Here is a 21,729-nt window from a genome sequence, read left to right as displayed (position 1 = left end):
GAGAAACGGGAACCCTCTTGCACTGCTGGTGGGAATGCAAACTGGTGCAGCCTCTCTGGAAAACAGTGTGGAGGCTCCTCAAAAAATTAAAAATAGACCTACCCTATGACCCAGCAATAGCACTGCTAGAATCTACCCAAGGGACATGAGGTGCTGATACATAGGGACACTTGTACCCCAATGTTTATAGCAGTGCTTTCAACAATAGCCAAATTATGGGAAGAGCCTAAATGCCTATCAACTGGTGAATGAATAAAGAAGATGTGGTTTATATACACAATGGAATACTACTTGGCAATGAGAAAGAATGAAATCTGGCCATCTGCAGCAATGCGGATGGAACTGGAGGGTATTATGCTAAGTGAAATAAGCCAGGCAGAGAAAGACAGATACCATATGTTTTCATTCATATGTGGCTTTTGAGAAACTTAACAGAAGTTATACTCTTTTTTTTTTTTTTTTTTTTTTTTTTAGGGTTGGTATTACTGATTTTTCCTTTTGTTTTAGTTTTTTTTTTTTTATTTTTTTATTTTATTTTTTTATTTTTTTTATTTTTTAATATATGAAATTTTCTGTCAGATTGGTTTCCATACAACACCCAGTGCTCATCCCAAAAGGTGCCCTCCTCAATACCCATCACCCACCCTGCCCTCCCTCCCACCCCCCATCAACCCTCAGTTTGTTCTCAGTTTTTAACAGTCTCTTATGCTTTGGCTCTCTCCCACTCTAACCTCTTTTTTTTTTTTTTTTTTTCCTTCCCCTCCCCCATGGGTTTCTGTTATGTTTCTCAGGATCCACATAAGAGTGAAACCATATGGTATCTGTCTTTCTCTGTATGGCTTATTTCACTTAGCATCACACTCTCCAGTTCCATCCACGTTGCTACAAAAGGCCATATTTCATTCTTTCTCATTGCCACGTAGTATTCCATTGTGTATATAAACCACAATTTCTTTATCCATTCATCAGTTGATGGACATTTAGGCTCTTTCCATAATTTGGCTATTGTTGAGAGTGCCGCTATAAACATTGGGGTGCAGGTGCCCCTATGCATCAGCAGAAGTTATACTCTTAAGCAACACTATAGAAGGAAAAGCACACAGAAACTAGCTTCTGGCCACTTCCGCGTCTGGGGAAAATTATGTAATAGCTCTAGAGTCAGACCTGAGTCCATTACTTACCTGCTGCATGAACTTGGGCAGATTTTCAAACTGCTCTGAACCCCAGGTTGCTCACCGGTGAAATGGGCCTAATACTTCCATAATGGGGTTCCTGGAGTCATTCCGTGAGCAACATGGCATAAAGCCGTCACTGGTCTTTCTCACCAGACCATCTTCTCACCTTGTCAGGCACACAGGTGAGTTTTTTGTGAGGTTGTATACAAATGCGTGTTTTCTCTGTTGACTAACATCACTTCCTGCCCACATTACCAGGTATCGACACAATCTGCTGATGAGTTAAGGCCACAACGTACTCTGTTACGTTTGCCTGGATCTTCTGCTGGCATCGGGCGTTTGGGTTGTTTCCAGTTTTTTGCGGTGGAAAATGATGCAGCTGTGAATACCAGCAAGCTTAGTTTTTTTATGTGATCCTAACAGAATGTAATGAGGGGTGGGGTGAATTTATACCATGGCGATCCGTGGCTGGGTACGTCCATTGTGCCCCAGAGCCCGCTATGGGTTTCAGATGATCTGTGCCCTTTGAGTCATGTACCCTGACGGTCTGAAGCAAACACCATCCCCTTGGAAGGTGCCAAAGCGTTCCTTGGTTCGTTTTCACAGCCCCTCAGCTGAGGAGGAAGTGGCTGAAGTATTTACATTCTCGTGTCCTCTCTCTTGTAGAAAGTGTGCACCAAATGTGGGATCGAGGCCTCCCCCGGCCAGAAGCGGCCTCTGTGGCTGTGTAAGATCTGCAGTGAGCAGAGAGAGGTAGGATGCCCAGGGCAGCAGGTGGGGGTGGGCTGGGGCGGGTCTGAGCACACTTGCATTTGGGGAAATTCATGGTTGGTCGCCGGGAGGGGCTTCCCTAGAGGCCAAGGAGGACCTACCACGGGCGGCCAGGGAGAAGGGTGGAAAGCTCGCCTGTTCCACAGTGCAGTGGTGGCATGCCTTGCCTGGGATCTGTGGTTTCAGTGGGAAGTCCCTCACGGAGTGTAGGTACGCATAGCATTTTTGTGAGGCTTGTATTACAGTGATAGCAATGGCCGTCCTAGGTTGAATGTTTACTGTGCACCTGACACTGCGCTAAGTTCTTTATAGATACAAGTTCGTTTCGTCCTTACACAACCCCATAGGCGGGTGCTCTTATTATCCCCTTTTGCCGATGGGGAAATGGAGACACTAGAGATTAAGTAATTTATGGGCACAGCTGCCAGTTAGTGGGAGAGCTGGAAATCGAACACAGCCATGGTCTGCTGTGATGAGCCACCCCAAAGTCCCTTCCGGTGCTAAGTTTCTATAATTCTGGTGCTGACCCCGTTTTAGGAGAAGAAATCGAGGCTCAGTGAACTTTCTGAGGGGGCTCAAACCATATCTCCTAACCCCAAACCCAGGACTTTCTTCACGGTACCAGGATCAGGGTCAAGGCAGGAGGACATCGGCAGGCAGCTCCTCTCTGTGGAGGGTCACGGGACAGGGATCGTGGTAACCGAATGAGCCAGGCACAAGGGAGCACACCCCTGGTTTTCCAGATGTGGATTTATTTTTTCACTTATTTCACTTTGCAACTGATACACAGTTTAAAAAAAAAAATTATTTATTTATTAATTTATATCCAGGTTAGTTAGCATTTAGTGCAACAATGATTTCAGGAGTAGATTCCTTAGTGCCCCTTACCCATTTAGCCCATCTCCCCTCCCACACCCCCTCCAGTAAGCCTCTGTTTGTTTTCCATATTTAAGAGTCTCTTCTATTTCATCCCCCTCCCTGTTTTTATATTATTTTTGTTTCCCTTCCCTTATGTTCATCTGTTTTGTCTCTTAAAGTCCTCATAGGAGTGAAGTCATATGAAATTTGTCTTTCTCTGACTAATTTCACTTAGCATAACACCCTCCAGTTCCATCCACGTAGTTGCAAATGGCAAGATGTTGTTCTTTTTGATTGACTAGTAATACTCTGGTGTGTGTGTGTGTGTGTGTGTGTGTGTGTGTGTGTGTGTGTGTGTGTATACCACATCTCCTTTATCCATTCATCTGTCGATGGACATTTGGGCTCTTTCCATACTTTGGCTGTTGTTGATGGTGCTGCTGTAAACATTGGGGGGCACGTGCCCCTTTGAAACAGCACACCTGTATCCCTTGGATAAATACCTAAGTAGTGCAGTTGCTGGGTCGTAGGGTAGTTCTATTTTTAGTTTTTTGAGGCACCTCCATACCGTTTTCCAGAGTGGCTGCACCAGCTTGCACTGCCACCAACAATGCAAAAGAGATCCTCTTTCTCCGCATCCTCGCCAACATCTGTTGTTGCCTGAGTTGTTAACGTGAGCCATTCTGACAGGTGAAGGTGGTATCTCATTGTGGTTTTGATTTGGATTTCCCTGATGATGAGTGATGTGGAGCATGTTTTCATGTGTCGGTTGGCCATCTGGATGTCTTCTTTGGAGAAGTGTCTATTCATGTCTTTTGCCCATTTCTTCACTGGATTATTTGTTTCTTGGGTGTTGAGTTCGATAATGATACACACTTTCAATCTATGGATCCATAAAACATCTTCAGTTACGGGGAATTTTCAGCCATGCTGTCCTTGAACGTTGCTATCCTGCTAGTCCGTGTCTTCTCTTCTGGAGGTCCTGTGGGACACATTATAGAGCCTCGGTCATCCTCCCATAGCTCCCAACTGCTCTTTCCTGTTTTTTTTCTTTATCTTTCAGGCATACTTTCTGGGTAGAGTCTTTAGTACTGCCTTCCATTTCACTAAATCTTTGAGACTGTCTCCCAACTGTTGGTTTTGTTAGTTGTCTTCCCTAATGTCCGCTTTCCTCAGGCATTTTGGCATTTGGGTTTGTACGCTCGTCTTGAGTGGGAGTCCATTTCTCCCCCTGCCCCCACCTCCACCCAGCTGAGATTCTGTTTCCTCCACAGGTCCTGGGTCCCCCCCCACCCCAGTGCAGAGCCAGATGTCCTGGGTTAGCGATGGGCTATGTGACCCCAATGATGATGGGATTATGTCCAGAGCTGATCATTACTGCCATGGGCAGCGTGGCCAGGCCCTGGCTGTGTGTGTGCTACTTCCAGCTTCCCTCAGTGTTCACATTCTTAGTCTTGGACAAGGGGACAGTCTCCACTTTTTTCAGCCTCCTTTCCCAGGCGGGAAGTCCCTTCACCAACCCCCATCTTCAGTGACTCTGACTCTAGTGCCCCACCTCTTCCTGTACCCTGGAAGGCTAAGCTCCCAGCTGCCTCCACCTGCTTCTGGACCCAGAGCTCAGCAGGCTTCAAAATAGTAACTTCAGCCCCTCAAAATAGTAACTATTTGGAGTTTCTGATCCATTGAGATATACATATCTGATATATATATATATTACATATATATATGTATCAGAAACTCCAAATATATATATACATGTTTTGTATATAATGTATACATATACATATGTATACATAATGTTTTATAAACATTTAAAAATTGTTTTAATATTTATTTTTGAGAGAGAGAGAGAGAGAGAGAGAGAGAGACAGAGTACGAGCAGGGGAGGAACAGAGAGAGAGGGAGACACAGAATCCAAAGCAGGCTCCAGGCTCCAAGCTGTCAGCACAGAGCCTGACGTGGGGTCTGATGTGGGGACTGCAAGTTCATGACCTGAGCTGAAGTCAGACGCTTAACTGACTGAGCCACCCAGGCACCCCTAAACATTTTGTAATATTTATTTTATTTATTTATTTTTTTATTTTTTTTAACGTTTATTTATTTTTGAGACAGAGAGAGACAGAGCATGAACAGGGAAGGAGCAGAGAGAGAGGGAGACACAGAATCTGAAACAGGCTCCAGGCTCTGAGCTGTCAGCACAGAGCCCGACGCGGGGCTCGAACTCACGGACCGTGAGATCATGACCTGAGCTGAAGTCAGACGCTTAACCGACCAAGCCACCCAGGCGCCCCTGTAATATTTATTTTTGAGAGACAAAGAGAGAGAGAGAGAGAGATAGCATGAGTGGGGGAGGGGCAGAAAGAGAGAGGGACAGAGGATCTGAAGCAGGCTCTGTGTTGACAGATGTGAACCTGATGTGGGTCTTGAACTCAGAAGCCTTGAGAGCATGGCCTGAGCTGAGGTTGGATGCTTAACCGACTGAGCCACCCAGGCGCCCCCATATACATTTTATTTTTAAATATGGATAAGTTTATGTTTTGTTTTTAGAATATTTTCATCGGTCACTGCTGTGTTTTAGAACAGGGAAGATAGGGGCGCCTGGGTGGCTCAGTCGGTTGAGCGTCCGACTTCGGCTCAGGTCACGATCTCATGGTCCGTAAGTTCGAGCCCCGTGTCGGGCTCTGTGCTGACAGCTCAGAGCCTGGAGCCTGTTTCGGATTCTGTGTCTCCCTCTCTCTGCCCCTCCCCCATTCATGCTCTGTCTCTCTCTGTCTCAAAAATAAATAAATGTTAAAAAAAAAATTAAAAAAAAAAAAAAGAACAGGGAAGATACTCAAAGTATGAGCTAACATTCTGTCTTGTCTGGAGGTCCCTGATTTCTCACCCTGAAATGGAGATGATACCACCTGTTGCCTAGAGGTGCTGTGGGAATTCAGCAAGGTCATTAAAGTATGCAAAGTGCACAAGACGTCTGGCTTAGAATAGGTACTTCATCATATCAGAGGCCTCTCTCTCACCCAGCCAGAAATTCTCACTTTGAACCCGAAGTCCTTCAGGTGTCTTCAGGGTTCCCTTTTAAGATGCAGAAATCCACTGCTGAGAGAGAGAGAGAGAGAGAGAGAGAGAGAGAGAGAGAGAGAGAGAGAGGAAATTCCTGCTAAGTGTCTGGTGGCAGATTCTTAGCAGGATGAAATGGTGGTCAGCTATGAGAGGACAGAGAGGAAGGAGCTGTCAGGGAAGAGGAGGTGGAAGACGAATTTAGCAAACGTAATGATTTAGCTGGGCGCTCCGGAGGCAGCTGCCCCTGCCCAGCCCCCCGCAGGTCACCCTCACACTCCCTAACCATCCTGAGCTGCCACGTGCGGGGCCCTCCACCGGCCCGTCCTAATCTCCAGAGCGCTCTGGTGCCCAGAAAAGTCTGAAATAGCTTAGGATGAATTTTCTTATCTCTTCTAAGGCAAAGAATATGAGGCTGTGCATTATGCTATCAGTTTGTCCTTGAATTTCTAGAGGCCAGTAAAACTTAGCGAGAGGAGGCCGCATTCCCCGGGGCGCCTGGGTGGCTCAGTCGGTTGAGCATCCGACTTCGGCTCAAGTCATGATCTCGTGGTTCGTGGGTTCGAGCCCTGTGCTGGGCTCTGTGTTGACGGCTCAGAGCCTGGAGCCTGCTTCAGATTCTGTCTCCCTCTCTCTCTCTGCCCCTCCCCTGCTCACGCTCAGTCTCTCTGTCTCTCTCTCAAAAATGAATAAGAAATATTAAAAAAAAAAAAAAAAGTCCACATTCCCTCTAGGCCTACTGTGGACATTTAGGAGGTGCAGACTGGCCATGAAAGCGCACATGTGGGTGCATCGGGTGCCAGTGTGTACCATACCCAGGTGCTACATTTTCCTGCCTGTTTTGGGGGTGTGAGAGTGACAGGGTAATTGGTTTCCTCGTACCTTTGTGTCTTAGAAAAATTATCTAATCACAACAAAGAGATAGTTAAATAGAAAGAGCATTTAAAATGTCATTTTAAGTGACACAGAGAGCTGGTTCGGAGTCTGTGACAAAAATCGGGAGCTCTGTCCTGCGGCGAAGCCACATCCTGATGGAAGCACTTGAATTCTCTGACGGAAACTTTCATACCGCTGTGCCCTAACACTTCCATCTTTCTTTCCTTTTGACACTTCCCTTCTGTCCTCTCTGGCTGTAATTGTAAGTATTTTCTCTGGAGTGAGCGGAACGCTGGTTCTGTGTCCCTGGGGCTCTCGGGCTGGTGTCACTGCCTGGTCTGTGCGCTTCAGCGGTACGGCAGTGTGAGCTTCAGCCCTTAGTCTAACGCATTTATTCATCCGAGCATTCAGCACACATCTATTGAGCATCTTCTCGTGGGACAGGGAGACCACAAACACAGCAAAGTGAATTCTGCCGTGTCACAGATGGTGAAAACGTGCTCAGGGTGAAGGGGAGGGGGCTGCAAACATTGGGGGCAGCTGCCATTTTGTATGGGGGTCAGGGAAGGGCTCACTGATGAAATGACACTTGAGCAGAGGTCTGACGCACGCTATATGGATATGTGATTGGAAAGCACTCCACAAGGAGGGTACAGTGACTGCAACCGCTTGAGGAACGGCAAGGAGACCAGTGTGACTGGCTTTAGCCAGAGTTGGAAGAGGAGCTCAGAGACATGGCAGAGGGTTACACCGTGTTGGCCCTTGTGGACTCTTGTAAGGACTTCGGCTTTTACCCTGAGTGAAATGCAGAGCCCCTGGGGGGTCTTGAGTAGCGGAGAGACAGGACCTGAATCCTCTCCCTCTTTTTAAAGGATGCTCCGGCTGTTGTTTTGAGAATGGTGCACTATAATGTCCGCGTCAGGGTGATGGCATTTCAGCTCTCGCATTTAACGTTACCCAGATATTTAAGTCCTTAACTGTTGTTACTCTTAGAAGTTTTCATTTTTTAATTTTTTTTAAGGTTTATTTATTTATTTTGAGAGGGAACAGGAGTGAGCAGGAGCATGGGAGGGGCAGAGAGAGAGAATCCCAAGGAGGCTCCGCGCCGTCAGCACAGAGCCCAACGCGGGGCTCGAACCCACAAACTGCAAGCTCATGACCTGAGCCGAAAGCAAGAGTCGGATGCTTAACCAAATGAACCACCCAGGTGCCCCGAAGTTTTCTTTTTTTTTTTTTTTAATTTTTTTTTTTTTAACGTTTATTTATTTTTGAGACAGAGAGAGACAGAGCATGAATGGGGGAGGGTCAGAGAGAGGGAGACACAGAATCTGAAACAGGCTCCAGGCTCTGAGCTGTCAGCCCAGAGCCTGACGTGGGGCTCGAACTCACAGACCGTGAGATCATGACCTGAGCCGAAGTCAGACGCTTAACCGACTGAGCCACCCAGGCGCCCCAAGTTTTCATTTTCTTTTTTTTAAATGCTACATACATTTTACTCTTTTCTGATTATGAAATCAATATGGATCATTGACATTTACAGTGTTATCAAAAAGCACAAAGAAATACATACACCCGCAAATCCATAATCTTGTCATCCAGAAACAATCACTGCTAACATTTTGACATGTTTTCTTCTGATCTTTTTTCTTTATATTACTAACCTACATTTCAAAATTAACGTATAGTAAGTTGTTTTCAGCATAATCGGTAACTCCTTATAAACATTCTGTCATATGGCTACTTCTAATTTAGGATGTCTAAGTTATTTCCTTTTTTTCCTTCTTACTAACCACAGAATATCTGTGCATAACTCTCTGCCTACATTTAAAATTATATCCTCAGGTGGGACACCTGGGTGGCTTAGTTGGTTAAGCATCCGACTTCAACTCAGGTCATGATCTCGCAGTTTGTGAGTTCGAGCCTCACGTCGAGATCTGTGGTGACAGCTTAGAGCCTGGCCTGCTGCAGATCCTGTGACTCCCCTCTGTCTCTGTCCCTCCCCTGCTCACACTCTGTCTCTGTCTCTCAAAAAATAAATAAATGTTAAAAAGTTTTTTTTTTTTAATTATATTTTCAGAATGGATTCTTGGAAGAGAAGAATAAACACCAGCATTTATATTCCCTCTTATACACTTTTGAGTTACTACTTTTGATTTATATCATAATTAGCTTGTGTGTAATTTTAGGTCATCTTAAATATGGGCCCGTGGATGGTATGCTTTCGGAATCTTTTGTTATCCAATACTAGCTCTTGCCTTTATACCATAGAGACAACTTCACTGGTAATAGGACTGATCATACTCTTTCCCATTCACAGTTCTGTGAGTTTGCCCTGTTGTCTGCCAACCGCATATGAAAAGAATCACCATGAGGGAGGGTCAGCAAAGGTGACAACTAGGGTTGGTGTCCAGGGAACTAGAGATAATAGAGAAGCTAAAAGAGATATAAATATGGGGTTTTTTTTCATTAGTTAAGTAAAAGAGATAAGAGAAAGATCAGAAACCAAATTGAACAAATAGGACCTTTGAAGAAAGAATCAGCAAATTTGAAAAAGAACCACGGAACCATTTTCATTTCTAAAAATGAAAAATGTTATTAATAAATTTTAAAACTCAATTGTGCTCTACTTCAGTAATTTTTTAGAACAATGAACCTTGTCATTCCCATTAACAGCCACGTATGTTTCCTTATTTTTTGGTTCTTATTGATTGTTTTTAAATTTTTGATCCCTGGTTAAAACTCCCAACAGCCTGGAGCACTGAGTCCCTATTTCTACTGTGCCAGCTGTCGTGAATATGATGTTTTTGTGACCACACAAAACTACAGCCCTTACCCAATTAGCCTTTTTTCAACTTGCTGCCATGGAAGCATTTGCTCCCCGGACTCCCCGCCCCACACCGTTCCCATTCCCTCTGTGAGCAGCCACCGTCTGCAGTCACTTTCCCGATTTCCTTGTGGGCAAATTAATAGCCTCTGACATGTGTTCAAGATATAAAGAAAGGGGGATGAAAGAGCTGGGTGGACTGGTGAAATAGCACATCAGGCACCACCACAGAACTCCAGGAAGGACATCGTGAGCCAGAAGACAGTTTCGGGGACTCGGGGAGACAGCTTAGGCTACAAGCCCGAGGAGCCCGTGAAGACAAAACTGAGAAAAAGAGAAGGCGGGATGACAGGATCCAATGCACAACAGACAGTTTTCAAGGCAAGCTCAGAGACATGGGGGAGAAGTCTGAAGCCAGACTTGGCTCATTTTATTCTTCTTTAAATAACCCGGTGGTGTGTATATGTATGTATTTGGAAATTAACATTTTTGTCTGGATATGCTTAGGTCATTTTCATTGATTATTTTTCTAGAAGAGGCATATTTGGGTCTTCCGTTCCAAAAAGGGTTTCAGTTATGTGTTTGCTGATTGCTTTGTTCCCAGCTCTTCTGGTTTCTTCTTGGGGGCACTTCTGATTTGAAGGGTGCATTTCCATCCTGTCTTCTGTATTCATGATCTTCTACCAAATCATTTCCAACTCCTCCATTCTGAAGAATCTTAAAGCTTTCCTTCCACATCACCGATCCTGGTTTTTTGGGGTTTTTTATTGTTGTTGTTATTTGTATGACTCTGGTGGTTTCCTGTGTTTGTCTTTGTGCGTACAAATGTGCAACATCCACCTTCAGGTGCTGTGAACTCTGCAGACTAGGATTTACCCCAGGCAGCATGCACGCTGCTCATAACCCCTTTCCTGGGTCTGAGATCTTGCTCCACGGAGGACGCACCATGGCGCTCCTGGGACCCAGCCTTGCGGCCATCGGGACCAGGAAGGGTGGAGACATCTACAGGCCTGGTTTGGTTCTTTCTGCCTGTCCCTGCTCCCACTGCTGAGCCTCCCTCAGGGAAACGCACCTTTCCAGATGCAATTCACCATGGCAGCTCCTTCCCACTCACACCTGGTTCTCTTCTGGGAGCCTGTCTCCCATGTATAAAGGCAGGGCTGGGGGAGTGATGTGCTCCTGTGCAGCGCTAGAAACCCACAGACATGCCACACCAGGAAGGCTGCCCAGGGGGCTTTGCACCCTGCCCCCTGATCCCTACCAGGCAGGAAAGGCCCTGGTGGCCCAGGGACGCACACTTTCTATCTGGCCCACTCTGTTGTCGGAGGGGAGACCAACCACCTGTAGGCTGACTGTCAGATCCCTCCTGTGCTGGTGTCCTTGTGCCCTTTCTTCATGTGCTTTCATGACTGTGTTAGTGCAAGGTCAGGAGGGGCTGCATGGGGGCTTCTCAGCACATGATGTTGCAAGCCGGAAACTATTTCACTGCTTGTTTAGCCTTTAATCCCAATTCATTTAAAGAAAGAGTGACTCACTCAAAGTTCTACTGTAATCTGTAGAAAAGTTAATTAGAATCTAAATTCCCCAGGATTCCAGAAACCATTCCTCGAGCCTCTTTGTAGAGGCTGTACCTTTGGAATAAGAAGGCTTCTTTGAGGACGCAGGCGTTCTCTGAGGGGGCTGAGCTAGAAAGGGGAGAAGACCAATTTGTAAGCAATTGAAAGCTGATTAATACAATTAGAGCGTTCACTTTGCCTTCCCAGTTTCATGCCGCATCCTGATTATAACTCAGCGGAGTCTGGGGCTGCACCAACACTTACTGTGTTTCCTGCAGTGCTTTGCATATAAAAGGTGCTCAGGAAACGTTTGCTGATTGAAAGAGACATTTGCAAAAAAAGGAAAGCCGGTTCCTTGTTCAGACCACTTTAGACCCTTTCCCCAGCAGGGGGCTTTTGATTTCCCTGAAGTCTCCTCACAGCTGGCCCTGGCTGGGGTCCCACATTGATGCCCATCGATGCTGGGTCTGTATTCTCATCTCTTGGCCCCTCCCTCCCATTTGATGATTGACTGAAAAGAGCAATTTTTGAAGTAGGAAAGTAGCTTCACATGATGGTCTTTAACTCATCTCCAAATTGCCTAACCCGGAGGGTGACCAGTATGACCCAGTGGGGCCCCTGGGAAGGGTCCACCTTGGCACAGACCTACAGGAGGCCAGGAGAAGCAGGGGCCCCTTCGCTGCAAGCCAGCACCAACAGGAAGCAGCCTCGCCAGCCTAGCCCGGAGGCCTCGTGGCACCTGCCTTCCAGGCGGGCAGCCTGTGCTCACTGCAGGCTGCCATCTGCCTCCCCACGCTGGTCCTCTCCTGCTCCTGCTGTTACTTACAGTTTTGATTTTTGCTGCAAACAGCTTTGCCAGAGGGCCCTTCTGGAGGCCCATGAGTGCACTCAGGAGTGGGTGGCTGGCACCGGAGCAGGCGGGCGGGCAGCTGCCTGAGCGCCCCATCATCTGTGTCTGGCTCTGGGCTGCTGTCACAGCGTCCCTGGGGGACCCGGGTGGTCCTACTTCCTCAGTGTGTAGGTCACCTCCCACACTCCGTGGCTCTGCCAAGCGGACCATCAGCGTAGGCTCCTGGCCTCCCACGCATGTGGAAGTGGCAGGGGGAGTGGGATCGTGGGGCCCTCCAGCACGCCTTCCTCCTGTGGGGGCTGGCAGAGTAGTCTCCCGCTCACTTTTCTGCCACTTATTTGGGGTGCCTATCTGCGCCTGTATCTGCGCACCGGAGAAAGAACTTTCCTCTCCGAGACGCTGCCCAGTCCGAGAGGACTTCCTCACCACTGCGCTCCAGTCCACTGGGCCAGTGGTCCTGCCCATGCACTCCACAGGAGTCCAGCCTGGCGTTGAGCAGTGGATGTTAACCGAGCACCCACTGTGGACCAGACAGGGAATATTAATCATCATCCTCTCAGGAGCCCAGTGCAGTACTCATTTTTGCCCTTATGTGACAGATGGGGAAACTGAGGCTTAGGGAAAGGAAGTCACTTGCCCAGAGACACCAGGTGGTAATTGATGGAGCCAGGTGTGTCTGCCTCGAAAACTTCTAACAGCTCTACTTGCTGTTCATTCATTCGTTCACTCATTCATTCATTCATTCATTCAGTGGTCATTGAGTATTTACTATGTGCCAGGCACTGTTTTAGGTCCTTGGCAAATAGCACTGAACAAAAAGCCAAATACCTCTACCTTGAGTTTATGTTCTAGCAGGGGCAGGAAGAGGAGAGAGGGAACAGACAATAAAAATGATCAAACTGATCAATAAGCAAATCATATAGGATGTCAGATTCTGAATGGGGAAGAGAGTAGAACAGGGCAGAGGGATCAGGAGTGTTGGGTGCAGGGTGGGGAGGGAGGCTACAGGGTTAAAAGTAGACCAGTCCCCACATCACACGCTAGTCAGGATGGCTGATATTTAAAAAGCAGAAAGTAATAAGTGTTGGTGAGGAGATAGAGGGATTCGAACCTTGCGCACTGCTGGGGGGAACGTACAATCATGCAGCCACTCTGGAAGACAGCTTGGTGGGAGCTCCACAAATTAATGACCTACCAGTTCTACTTCTGGGTATATCCCCTAAAGAATTGGAAGCAGGGATTCAAGCAGACCTCGCACGTCAGTGTTCCTTGTGGCATTACTCACATCAGCCTAAAGGTGGAAGCAACCCAAGCGTCTACTGTTGGATGAATGGATAAACGATATGTTGTACTTTCCGATTATTATTCATATTATCCAGTCTTAAAAAGAAATGGATGGGGCGCCTGGGTGGCTCTGTTGGTTGAGCATCTGACTCTTGATCTCAGCTCGGGTCCTTATCTCAGGGTCATGAGTTTCAGTACCGCGTTGGGCTCCATGCTGGGCGTGAAGCCTACTTTAAAGGGCGGGGGGGGGGGGGGAGGGGGATGGAAATTCCCCACACGCTACAACATGGAAGAACCTCGAGGACGTGAGGCTAAATAATAAGCTAGACACGAAAGGGCAAACATTATAGGATTCCACTTACACGGGGTCCCTAGAATAGTCAGATTCATAGAAAGTAGAATGATGGTTGCCAGGGGCTGGAGGTGGGGGGATGAGGGATTGTTCATTAACGGGCACACAGTTTCAGTTTGGGAAGATGGAAGAGTTCTGGCGGATGGTGTAGCAGTCGCACAATAATGTGAATGTTCTGGATGGTCCTGGACTGTTCAGCTAAAAATGGGTGGAAAGGTGAGTTTTACATTACGCACATTTTACCACAGTTTAAAATGTGGCCAGTGGCGACTGGCCAGGGTGGACCTCTTGAGAAGATGAAGTAGAAAGGGTACAGCAGAGAGGCCGGCGGCCCTCTCGGAGAGGGGCTGTCCAGGATGGCGACACGCTGTGCTGTCGTGTTCACAGAGCGGCATAGAGCCGATGAGATTCCCCACCTTCCACGTTCAAGGTCCTGGGTTCCCCTGAGGCGGGGGGCAGGAGGCTCTTTGGCCGTAGAGACTAGGGAGATGGGTTGACGTGGCCTGATGTGAAGCCCTACCAGGAACGTGGCCCACAGCTTCTAGTGTTTGGCTCTGTTACACCACTGGGTGTTCCCTCCCCCCCCCACTTACTCAGCCACCCCAGGGTGCTCAGTAGTCTGTGGGGTTAGGGACTCTGTGATCTGTGTGACCAATTTTGAGTATGACGAGGTGCAGAACCACTTCACTGTCCCTGTGGATGTGTTGGTATAACAGTGTCATGACACCACAGCCCAGCTCACCCCACCCCTCCTCCCATATGGGTCCCCTCTGTGACCTGGTTTTTCCTGCTATGGTACCCTCCTCTATGTGTCCCAGGGAGGTGAGCTAGGGAGAAAGCATACAATTTGGTCAGTTTCCTGCATTAATTTGAATAAAAATTTGGATAATCGGATTTTCCTGCCCGTTTTCCAGATGCCAAGTGACATTGGCTGGCACAGTTGTGCCCTTCCCCCTAGCCAGCTGTCTTGCGGATGGAGACTAGGGAGTAGAGTGTGACTCCATCCTTCAGGAAATATTTATTAAACTCCTAGGTGGTGCCCAGCCCTGGAAAAACACACCCATCTCCTCTCCTAAGGAAATAACTCAAGACACGTGACCTATTACAGTGCCAGAAAATCCCTCTTATAAAAAAAAAAAAAAAAAAGGAACCAGAAAACAACTTGTTTTGTTGGGCTCCTCCTCTAGGCCAGGCGCGGGGCTCTGTGTCTCCATTTTCCACCCAAATGGAAGCTCCAGGACCTTAAGTAACAAGTCTAAGGTGACACAGCAAGCGCATGAAGAGCTGGGATTTGAACCTGGGCTGTCTGAACCTTGCCACTAGACCAGCTTCCCGCTCCCAATTTTCTACCAAACCTGTGACCACTGTTCTCCAGAATAGGCCCTCACTCCTTCCTAATCCAGGACAGCTCGAGGGCTGGAGGAAGACAGGATGGATGAATAGGGGTGGCCCTCAGCCTCCCTCCCCTTCGTTGCCAAAGTAGTCATCCCCCATGCTCTGGGGGACTCCTGGCTCCCTGACCCCCTTCTTCTTGCTTTGACTTTGTAAGTCATTACATCCCAGACTGGGCCCATGTACCCACAACAAAGCCCTCCTGGCCCTGACCATTTTCTAATAACAGTTTGTCGGTCTGAACCTGGCTTGGGGTCCCAGCACCTGGTTGTCCCCTTGACTCTTAAACCTGCATCAACTTAAGGTCATGTCATGTCATGGGTCAGGTCCTGATGCTCCCTATCTACAAACTAAATCAGAACAGCCCCTTCAGTAGGAGTCCTGGCTGGTTCATTTCCATGCTGCACCTGGCACCTCATGAGTGTCATCTCCTGTGCACGATGCTCGACCTCACACCCTACTCCTAGCCATACGACCTGGAGAAACTCTCACAAGGCTCCCCAGGAGACATGGCCAAGAGTGCCTATAGCAGCATATTTTGTGATGGCAAAAAAAACCTGGGGACAACCCAAATGGTCTTTCATGGTACAATGGATAGGTAAATCATGGCTGTGGAATAATATATAGCAGCGAAAAAAAGAACTATACCTAAAGTCATCAAAGGGTGAATTAAAAACACAATGAGCAAGGCTCCTGGGTGGCTCAGTCGGTTAAGTGTCTGGCTCAGGTTATGATCTCACAGTTCATGAGTTTGAGCCCCATGTCAGGCTCTGTGCTGATGCTTAGAGCCTGGAGCCTGATTTGGATTCTGTGTCTCCCTCTCTCTGTGTCCCTCCCCGCTCTCAAAAATAAATGAACGTTAATTTTTTTAATTTTTTAATTTACATCCAAGTTAGTTGGCATATAGTACAACAATGATTTCAGGAGTAGATTCCTTAATGCCCCTTACCCATTTAGCTCATCCCCCTCCCACAACCCCTCCAGTAATCCTCAGTTTGTTCTCCATATTTATGAATCTCTTATGCTTTGTCCCCCTCCCTGTTTTTATATTATTTTTGCTTCCCTTCCCTTCTGTTCATCTGTTTTGTCTCTTAAAGTCCTCATATGAGTGAAGTCATATGATATTTGTCTTTCTCTGACTGGCTAATTTCGCTTAGCATAATACCCTCTAGTTCCATCCACATAGTTGCAAATGGCAAGATTTGCTTCTTTTTGATTGCCGAGTAATACTCCCTTGTGTGTGTGTGTGTGTGTGTGTGTGTGTGTGTGTGTGTGTGTGTATATAAATATATATATATATAAATATATATGTATAAATATATATATATATATTTATATATATACCACATCTTGTGTGTGTGTGTATGTGTGTGTGTATATATATATATATATATATATATATATATATACACACATATATATATATATACATACACACCACATCTTCTTTATCCATTCATCCATCAATGGATATTTGGACTCTTTCCATACTTTGGCTATTGTTGATAGTGCCGCTATAAACATTGGAGTGCATGTGCCCCTTCAAAACAACACACCTGTATACCTTGGATAAATACCTAAGTAGTGCAATTGCTGGGTCGTAGGGTAGTTCTATTTTTAAATTTTTGAGGCACCTCCATACTGTTTTCCAGAGTGACTGCACCAGTTTGCATTCCCACCGGCAGTGCAAAAGAGATCCTCTTTCTCTGCATCCTCGCCAACATCTGTTGTTGCCTGAGTTGTTAATGTGAGCCATTCTGACAGGTGTGAGGTGGTATCTCATTGTGTTTTGACTTGTACTTCCCTGATGATGAGTGATGTGGAGCATGTTTTCATGTGTCAGTTGGCCATCTGGATGTCTTCTTTGTAGAAGTGTCTATTCATGTCTTTTGCCCATTTCTTCACTGGATTATTTGTTTTTTGGGTGTTGACTTTGATAAGTTCTTTATAGATTTTGGATACTAACCCTTTATCTGATATGTCGTTTGCATATATCTTCTCCCATTCTATTGGTTACCTTACAGTTTTGCTGATTGTTTCCTTTGATGTGCAGAAGCTTTTTATTTTGATGAGGTCCTAGTAGTTCATTTTTGCTTTTGTTTCCCTCGCCTCCGGAGACTTGTTGAGTAAGAAGTTGCTGTGGCCAAGATCAGAGAGGTTTTTGCCTGCTTTCTCCTTGAGGATTTTGATGGCTTCCTGTCTTAAATTTAGGTCTTTCATCCATTTTGAGTTTCTTTTTGTGTATGGTGTAAGAAGTGGTCCAGGTTCATTCTCCTGCATGTCACTGTCCAGTTTTCCCAGCACCACTTGCTGAAGAGACTGTCTTTATTCCATTGGATATTCTTTCCTGCTTTGTCAAAGATCAGTTGGCCATACGTTTGTGGGTCCATTTCTGGGTTCTCTATTCTGTTCCATTGATCTGAGTGTCTGTTCTTGTGCCAGTACCATACTGTCTTGATGGTTACAGCTTTGTAGTATAGCTTGAAGACTGGGATTGTGATGCCTCCTGCTTTGGTTTTCTTTTTCAGGATTGCTTTAGCTATTTGGGGTCTTTTCTGGTTCCATACAAATTTTAGGATTGTTTGTTTTAGCTCTGTGAAGAATGCTGGTGTTATTTTGATGGCGATTGCAAAAAAATATTTTTAAAAACACAGTGATCAAAGGGGAAAAAAGCAAGTCACCAAAGAATATACAGTGATTCAAAAATATGATGTTCAAAAACAGGTAATAGTAAATATTTACTTTTTGGAAATGCACACATAAGTTTTTTTGTTTTGTTTTGTTTTGTTTTGTTTTTAATAGAAAAGGAAGGGATTATTTAACACAAGATTCCCAATGGTGACCTCTGGAAGATAGGAAGGGTTTATAGAGGCTTCTCAGATTGGGTAATATTTCATTTCTCCATGAGTTCACAGGTGTTTACTTAACTATGGTTCTATGGTTCGGTTTGTTTTTTTGTTTTGTTTTGTTTTAGAGAAAGACAGACGGAGAGAGAGAGAGAGAGAGAGAGAGAGAGAGAGAGAGAGAGAGAGAGAACACATGCAAGCAGGGCAAAGGGCCAGAGGGAGTGAGAGAATGTTAAGCAGGTTCCACACCCAGCTTGGAGCCCTACGTGGGACTTGATCCCACAACCATGAGATCATGACCTGAGCTGAAATCAAGAGTTGGAGGGGCGCCTGGGTGGCGCAGTCGGTTGAGCGTCCGACTTCAGCCAGGTCACGATCTCGCGGTCCGTGAGTTCGAGCCCCGCGTCGGGCTCTGGGCTGATGGCTCAGAGCCTGGAGCTTGCTTCCGATTCTGTGTCTCCCTCTCTCTCTGCCCCTCCCCCGTTCATGCTCTGTCTGTCTCTCTCTGTCCCAAAAAATAAATAAAAAACGTTAAAAAAAAAAATATTTTAAAAAAAGAAATCAAGAGTTGGATGCTTAACCGACTGAGCCACCCAGGTGCCCCAACTATGGTTCTTTGAAATGTACTTTGTTTTCATGTACTTTCGTATACATGCTAGATTTCACAGGCACACACCTTAGAGATAACAAGGGATCACTAAAATCAGACCCAGAAAAGCTTGAATCAGTGGTAGGAACAGAAACTTCAGGAATCTCCCAGAATGCCGGGGGAAAGGGGGGCAGGGAGAGCTGAAAACAATAAGAGAAACATTGGTGAATCTGGAAGACAGACAAGGCAACAGAACCTCAGAATTACAGGTTTTCCCCAAGAAGGAACAAGACCAATTGGAAGTGAAGCAATAATCAAATCCATAACCCAGGAAAGCATTCCTGCAAGGCCCATGAGCCCTGCCAGGTCGCAGTCAGCCCAGAAACGATTTCACGTTGGATTTGGAATATGTTTCTGAGACTGTGTTTAAACATAGGCATGTTTGTTGTTCTGGGAATTGAATCAGAATCACAAAGGTCCTCTGAAAAGACCTGGCTGGGTATAATTGGCCTGTCCAATTTTCTGATTCCAGCTCTATTCATTCCCTATGTGTGGCCCACTCCATCTGGGGACAGAGGCAGGGACACAGCCAAACACCACCGTAACACGTTTGCCCTCTCAAATCTGTCTTGGAACAGGGAAGATAGTTAAATATTTGGGATTCAGAGGGATTTCATGCTGCATGCAAATGAAGCGTAAGAGGAGGCCTGCATGCAATGTTGGCAAATCAAGTAATTAAGGACAATAGTACAAGCATCATTAGCCTACATGGATTTGTTGAACTCTCGAGACCATTTGGAATACAGGAGAAGATGGCCTGTGGGACCCAAGGGAGAGGGAAGACAGGGGTCCCTGTTCTCACTGGCGTGCAGGGGCCTCTCCACATCACAGGTAATGGGGGAGGGGGGCACCCAGGCCTGAGCTTAGGCCGTCAGGAAGGGGTGAGGCACACAGCCCCGCAGCCATAGAGCACCACTGTCGGGAGCCACGTCTCTCTGAAGCTGGCAGACGCCGCTCCCCGGTAATTGTGCGGAAGCCTCACGGGAGCGAGCCCCTCGCCAGGGGTTAATGGAAGCCAAAGCATTTCCTTTGGTTCTGAAATAATCCAGCCAAGGTGTTTAAATTATCTGTCAAGAAAACAGATAGCACCCTCAGAATATTTCTTCTCGCTGCCTTTTTTCCATTCTACTGTGCTGGCAATTGCTCTCCTCCCCGACTGACCTGGTTGCTCAAAACCCACTTGAAATGAAAAAGAAAATCCGCAAGGGCTCCCTGGGCCCAGGGAGGAGCTGCCTGCGGTGGGGTCGGAGGAAGGGTCAGGTGGGTGCTCTGTCTTCGCTGGGGCTTAATTTCCAGCCCATCTCCGGGGTAGGGCAGGCCCGGCCCCAGTGTGGGGAGCCAGCCGGCCTTCAGCAGAACCTGGAAGCAGGAGGCTTTCCAGGCAGGAGGAGCTGGGGCCTAGAGGATGGGGGCGAGGGGAGACTTTCTCCCTGGCTCACCAACATACACACACACACAGAGTGTGTCTGTCTGTCTGTCTCTCTCTCTCTCTCTCTCTCTCTCTCTCTCTCCCCCGTCTGGAGGTTTTAAAGTATTTTAAAATGGAAACATGCAAAAATACTCTGGAAGAGGTCTCCCTTAGCTTTCTGCTAACACCTTGGTTAGGAGGGTAAGTGGAGAGCCCAGGGCAGGAGGGGAGCCTCTCAGAGCCCTTTGTGGGCTCAGGATTGCTTACTTACCTCCATACCGCAGACTGAAGGTTTCTCCCCAGGTGCTGGGGGGGGCGGGGGGTGGGGAGGTGGATATAGGGAAGCCATACAGAATAGCTCTCGAAGGCAGAGTGGGAACACAGTCTCTGGTGCTAGAAAAAAACGGAGCCGAGGACCTCAGCCTGGTGGGGATTTCTGCCACGGGCCACTCATTTGCAAAATCATTTGATCTTTTCTTTCCTTCCCTCAGTCTTAACAAGTAGAGGTACTGAAGAAATGTTATTTAAGTGAATTAATATCTACTCACTTCCTCTTCAGAGGCTGGTTGTAAGCTTCTTCTTTCTGAGGTAGGGGAAACAAGCCAGGAGCAAAGATGGCTGCTCTAAAGAAAAAACGACAAGAACAAGGAGAAATTTCTCTTTCCCTTTTTTTTAAGTTTATTTATTTCAAGAGAGAGAGAGAGAGAGAAAGAGAGAGAGAGAGAGAATCCCAAGAAGGCCCTGCACTGCCAGCACGGAACCCGATGTGGGGCTCGAACTCACAAACCGTGAGATCATGACCCGAGCTGAAATCAAGCATAGGCTGCTTAACTGACAGAGCCACCCAGGCGTTCCAGGGAGAAAAATTTCAAAACAAAACAAGAAAGAGAGAGACAAGGAGTGAGTGAGGGAGGGAGGAAGGAAGAAGAAAAAGAAAAAGAATACTCAGAAAATCATGTATTTTGGTAGGATAAACTTTTCCTGTAGTTTTAATTCTGCTGGTTGTCTTAAATGGACAGATGAGTGTGTAAATGCATATATAACTTTTTAAAATATTTAACGCAATATTTGTCCAATTGCTTACACTACAGTAGAAATAGTGTCCATTAACTGCCCTGGCCACTGAGAATGAGGAGCCCAATGCTTCCCGCCCCCGCCCCGTCCCGCCCCCACTCACTTTTTGCTTTTGTTGAGACAATCTGGAATTTGGGGTCAGATTATTTTTGTTAACTAAGTATTTTATATCTACATTTTAAGCATCATTTCCTATTTACACTGGTTATTTAGACTAACTTCTGTCTTTATTTCATTGATAACTGTTAATTTTTGGTACCACGGGTTCCCCATTCAGGAGCTTTTTTTTTTTTTTTTTAATGTTTATTTATTTTTGAGAGAGAGAGAGAGAGAGAGAGTGCAAGTAGGGGAGGGGCGGGGAGGGGGGGGGGGGGGGGGGGGGGGGGGGGGGGGGGCAGGGAGACAGAGGATCTGAAGCAGGCAGAGAGCCCCATGCGGGCTTGAACTCCGAGACCAGGAGATCGTGACCTGAGCATAAGTCGGACGCTTAACCGACTGAGCCACCCAGCTGCCCCACCCCTTCAGGAGTTTTTTATTTTAATCCATCTGTTGATCAAGTGCACTCTACTTTCGGGCAATATTTTAAGACGACTGGATTCATCGTTCATATTTTTTTGCTGATGTGGTCCACAGTACCTTTTTCTAGATGAGAACTGAGGCCATTCTCCTGATTACTGAGGCAAATAGAGATTGCCGTTCTAAGCATTAAGGCTGACAGCCTTCCTGGGCTGCCTCCATGTGGGAACAGGCCCTGTGA

At 46.6% G+C, this 21,729-nt stretch overlaps 1 protein-coding gene across 1 annotated transcript in view; it reads left to right on the top strand.

Moving 5' to 3' along the window:
* RPH3AL (rabphilin 3A like (without C2 domains)) overlaps positions 1–21,729 on the top strand; it is a 135,721-nt gene that overhangs the window by 78,723 nt on the left and 35,269 nt on the right. The window contains 1 exon segment of the mRNA XM_042914393.1: positions 1,842–1,928. Within this exon segment, the coding sequence (XP_042770327.1) occupies positions 1,842–1,928 (87 nt within the window).

This window comes from Panthera leo, chromosome E1 (assembly GCF_018350215.1).
Source record: "Panthera leo isolate Ple1 chromosome E1, P.leo_Ple1_pat1.1, whole genome shotgun sequence".
NCBI lineage: Eukaryota > Metazoa > Chordata > Mammalia > Carnivora > Felidae > Panthera > Panthera leo.
Note: the sequence above shows the minus strand (reverse complement) of the source record. Positions and strands in the feature narration are given on the sequence as shown.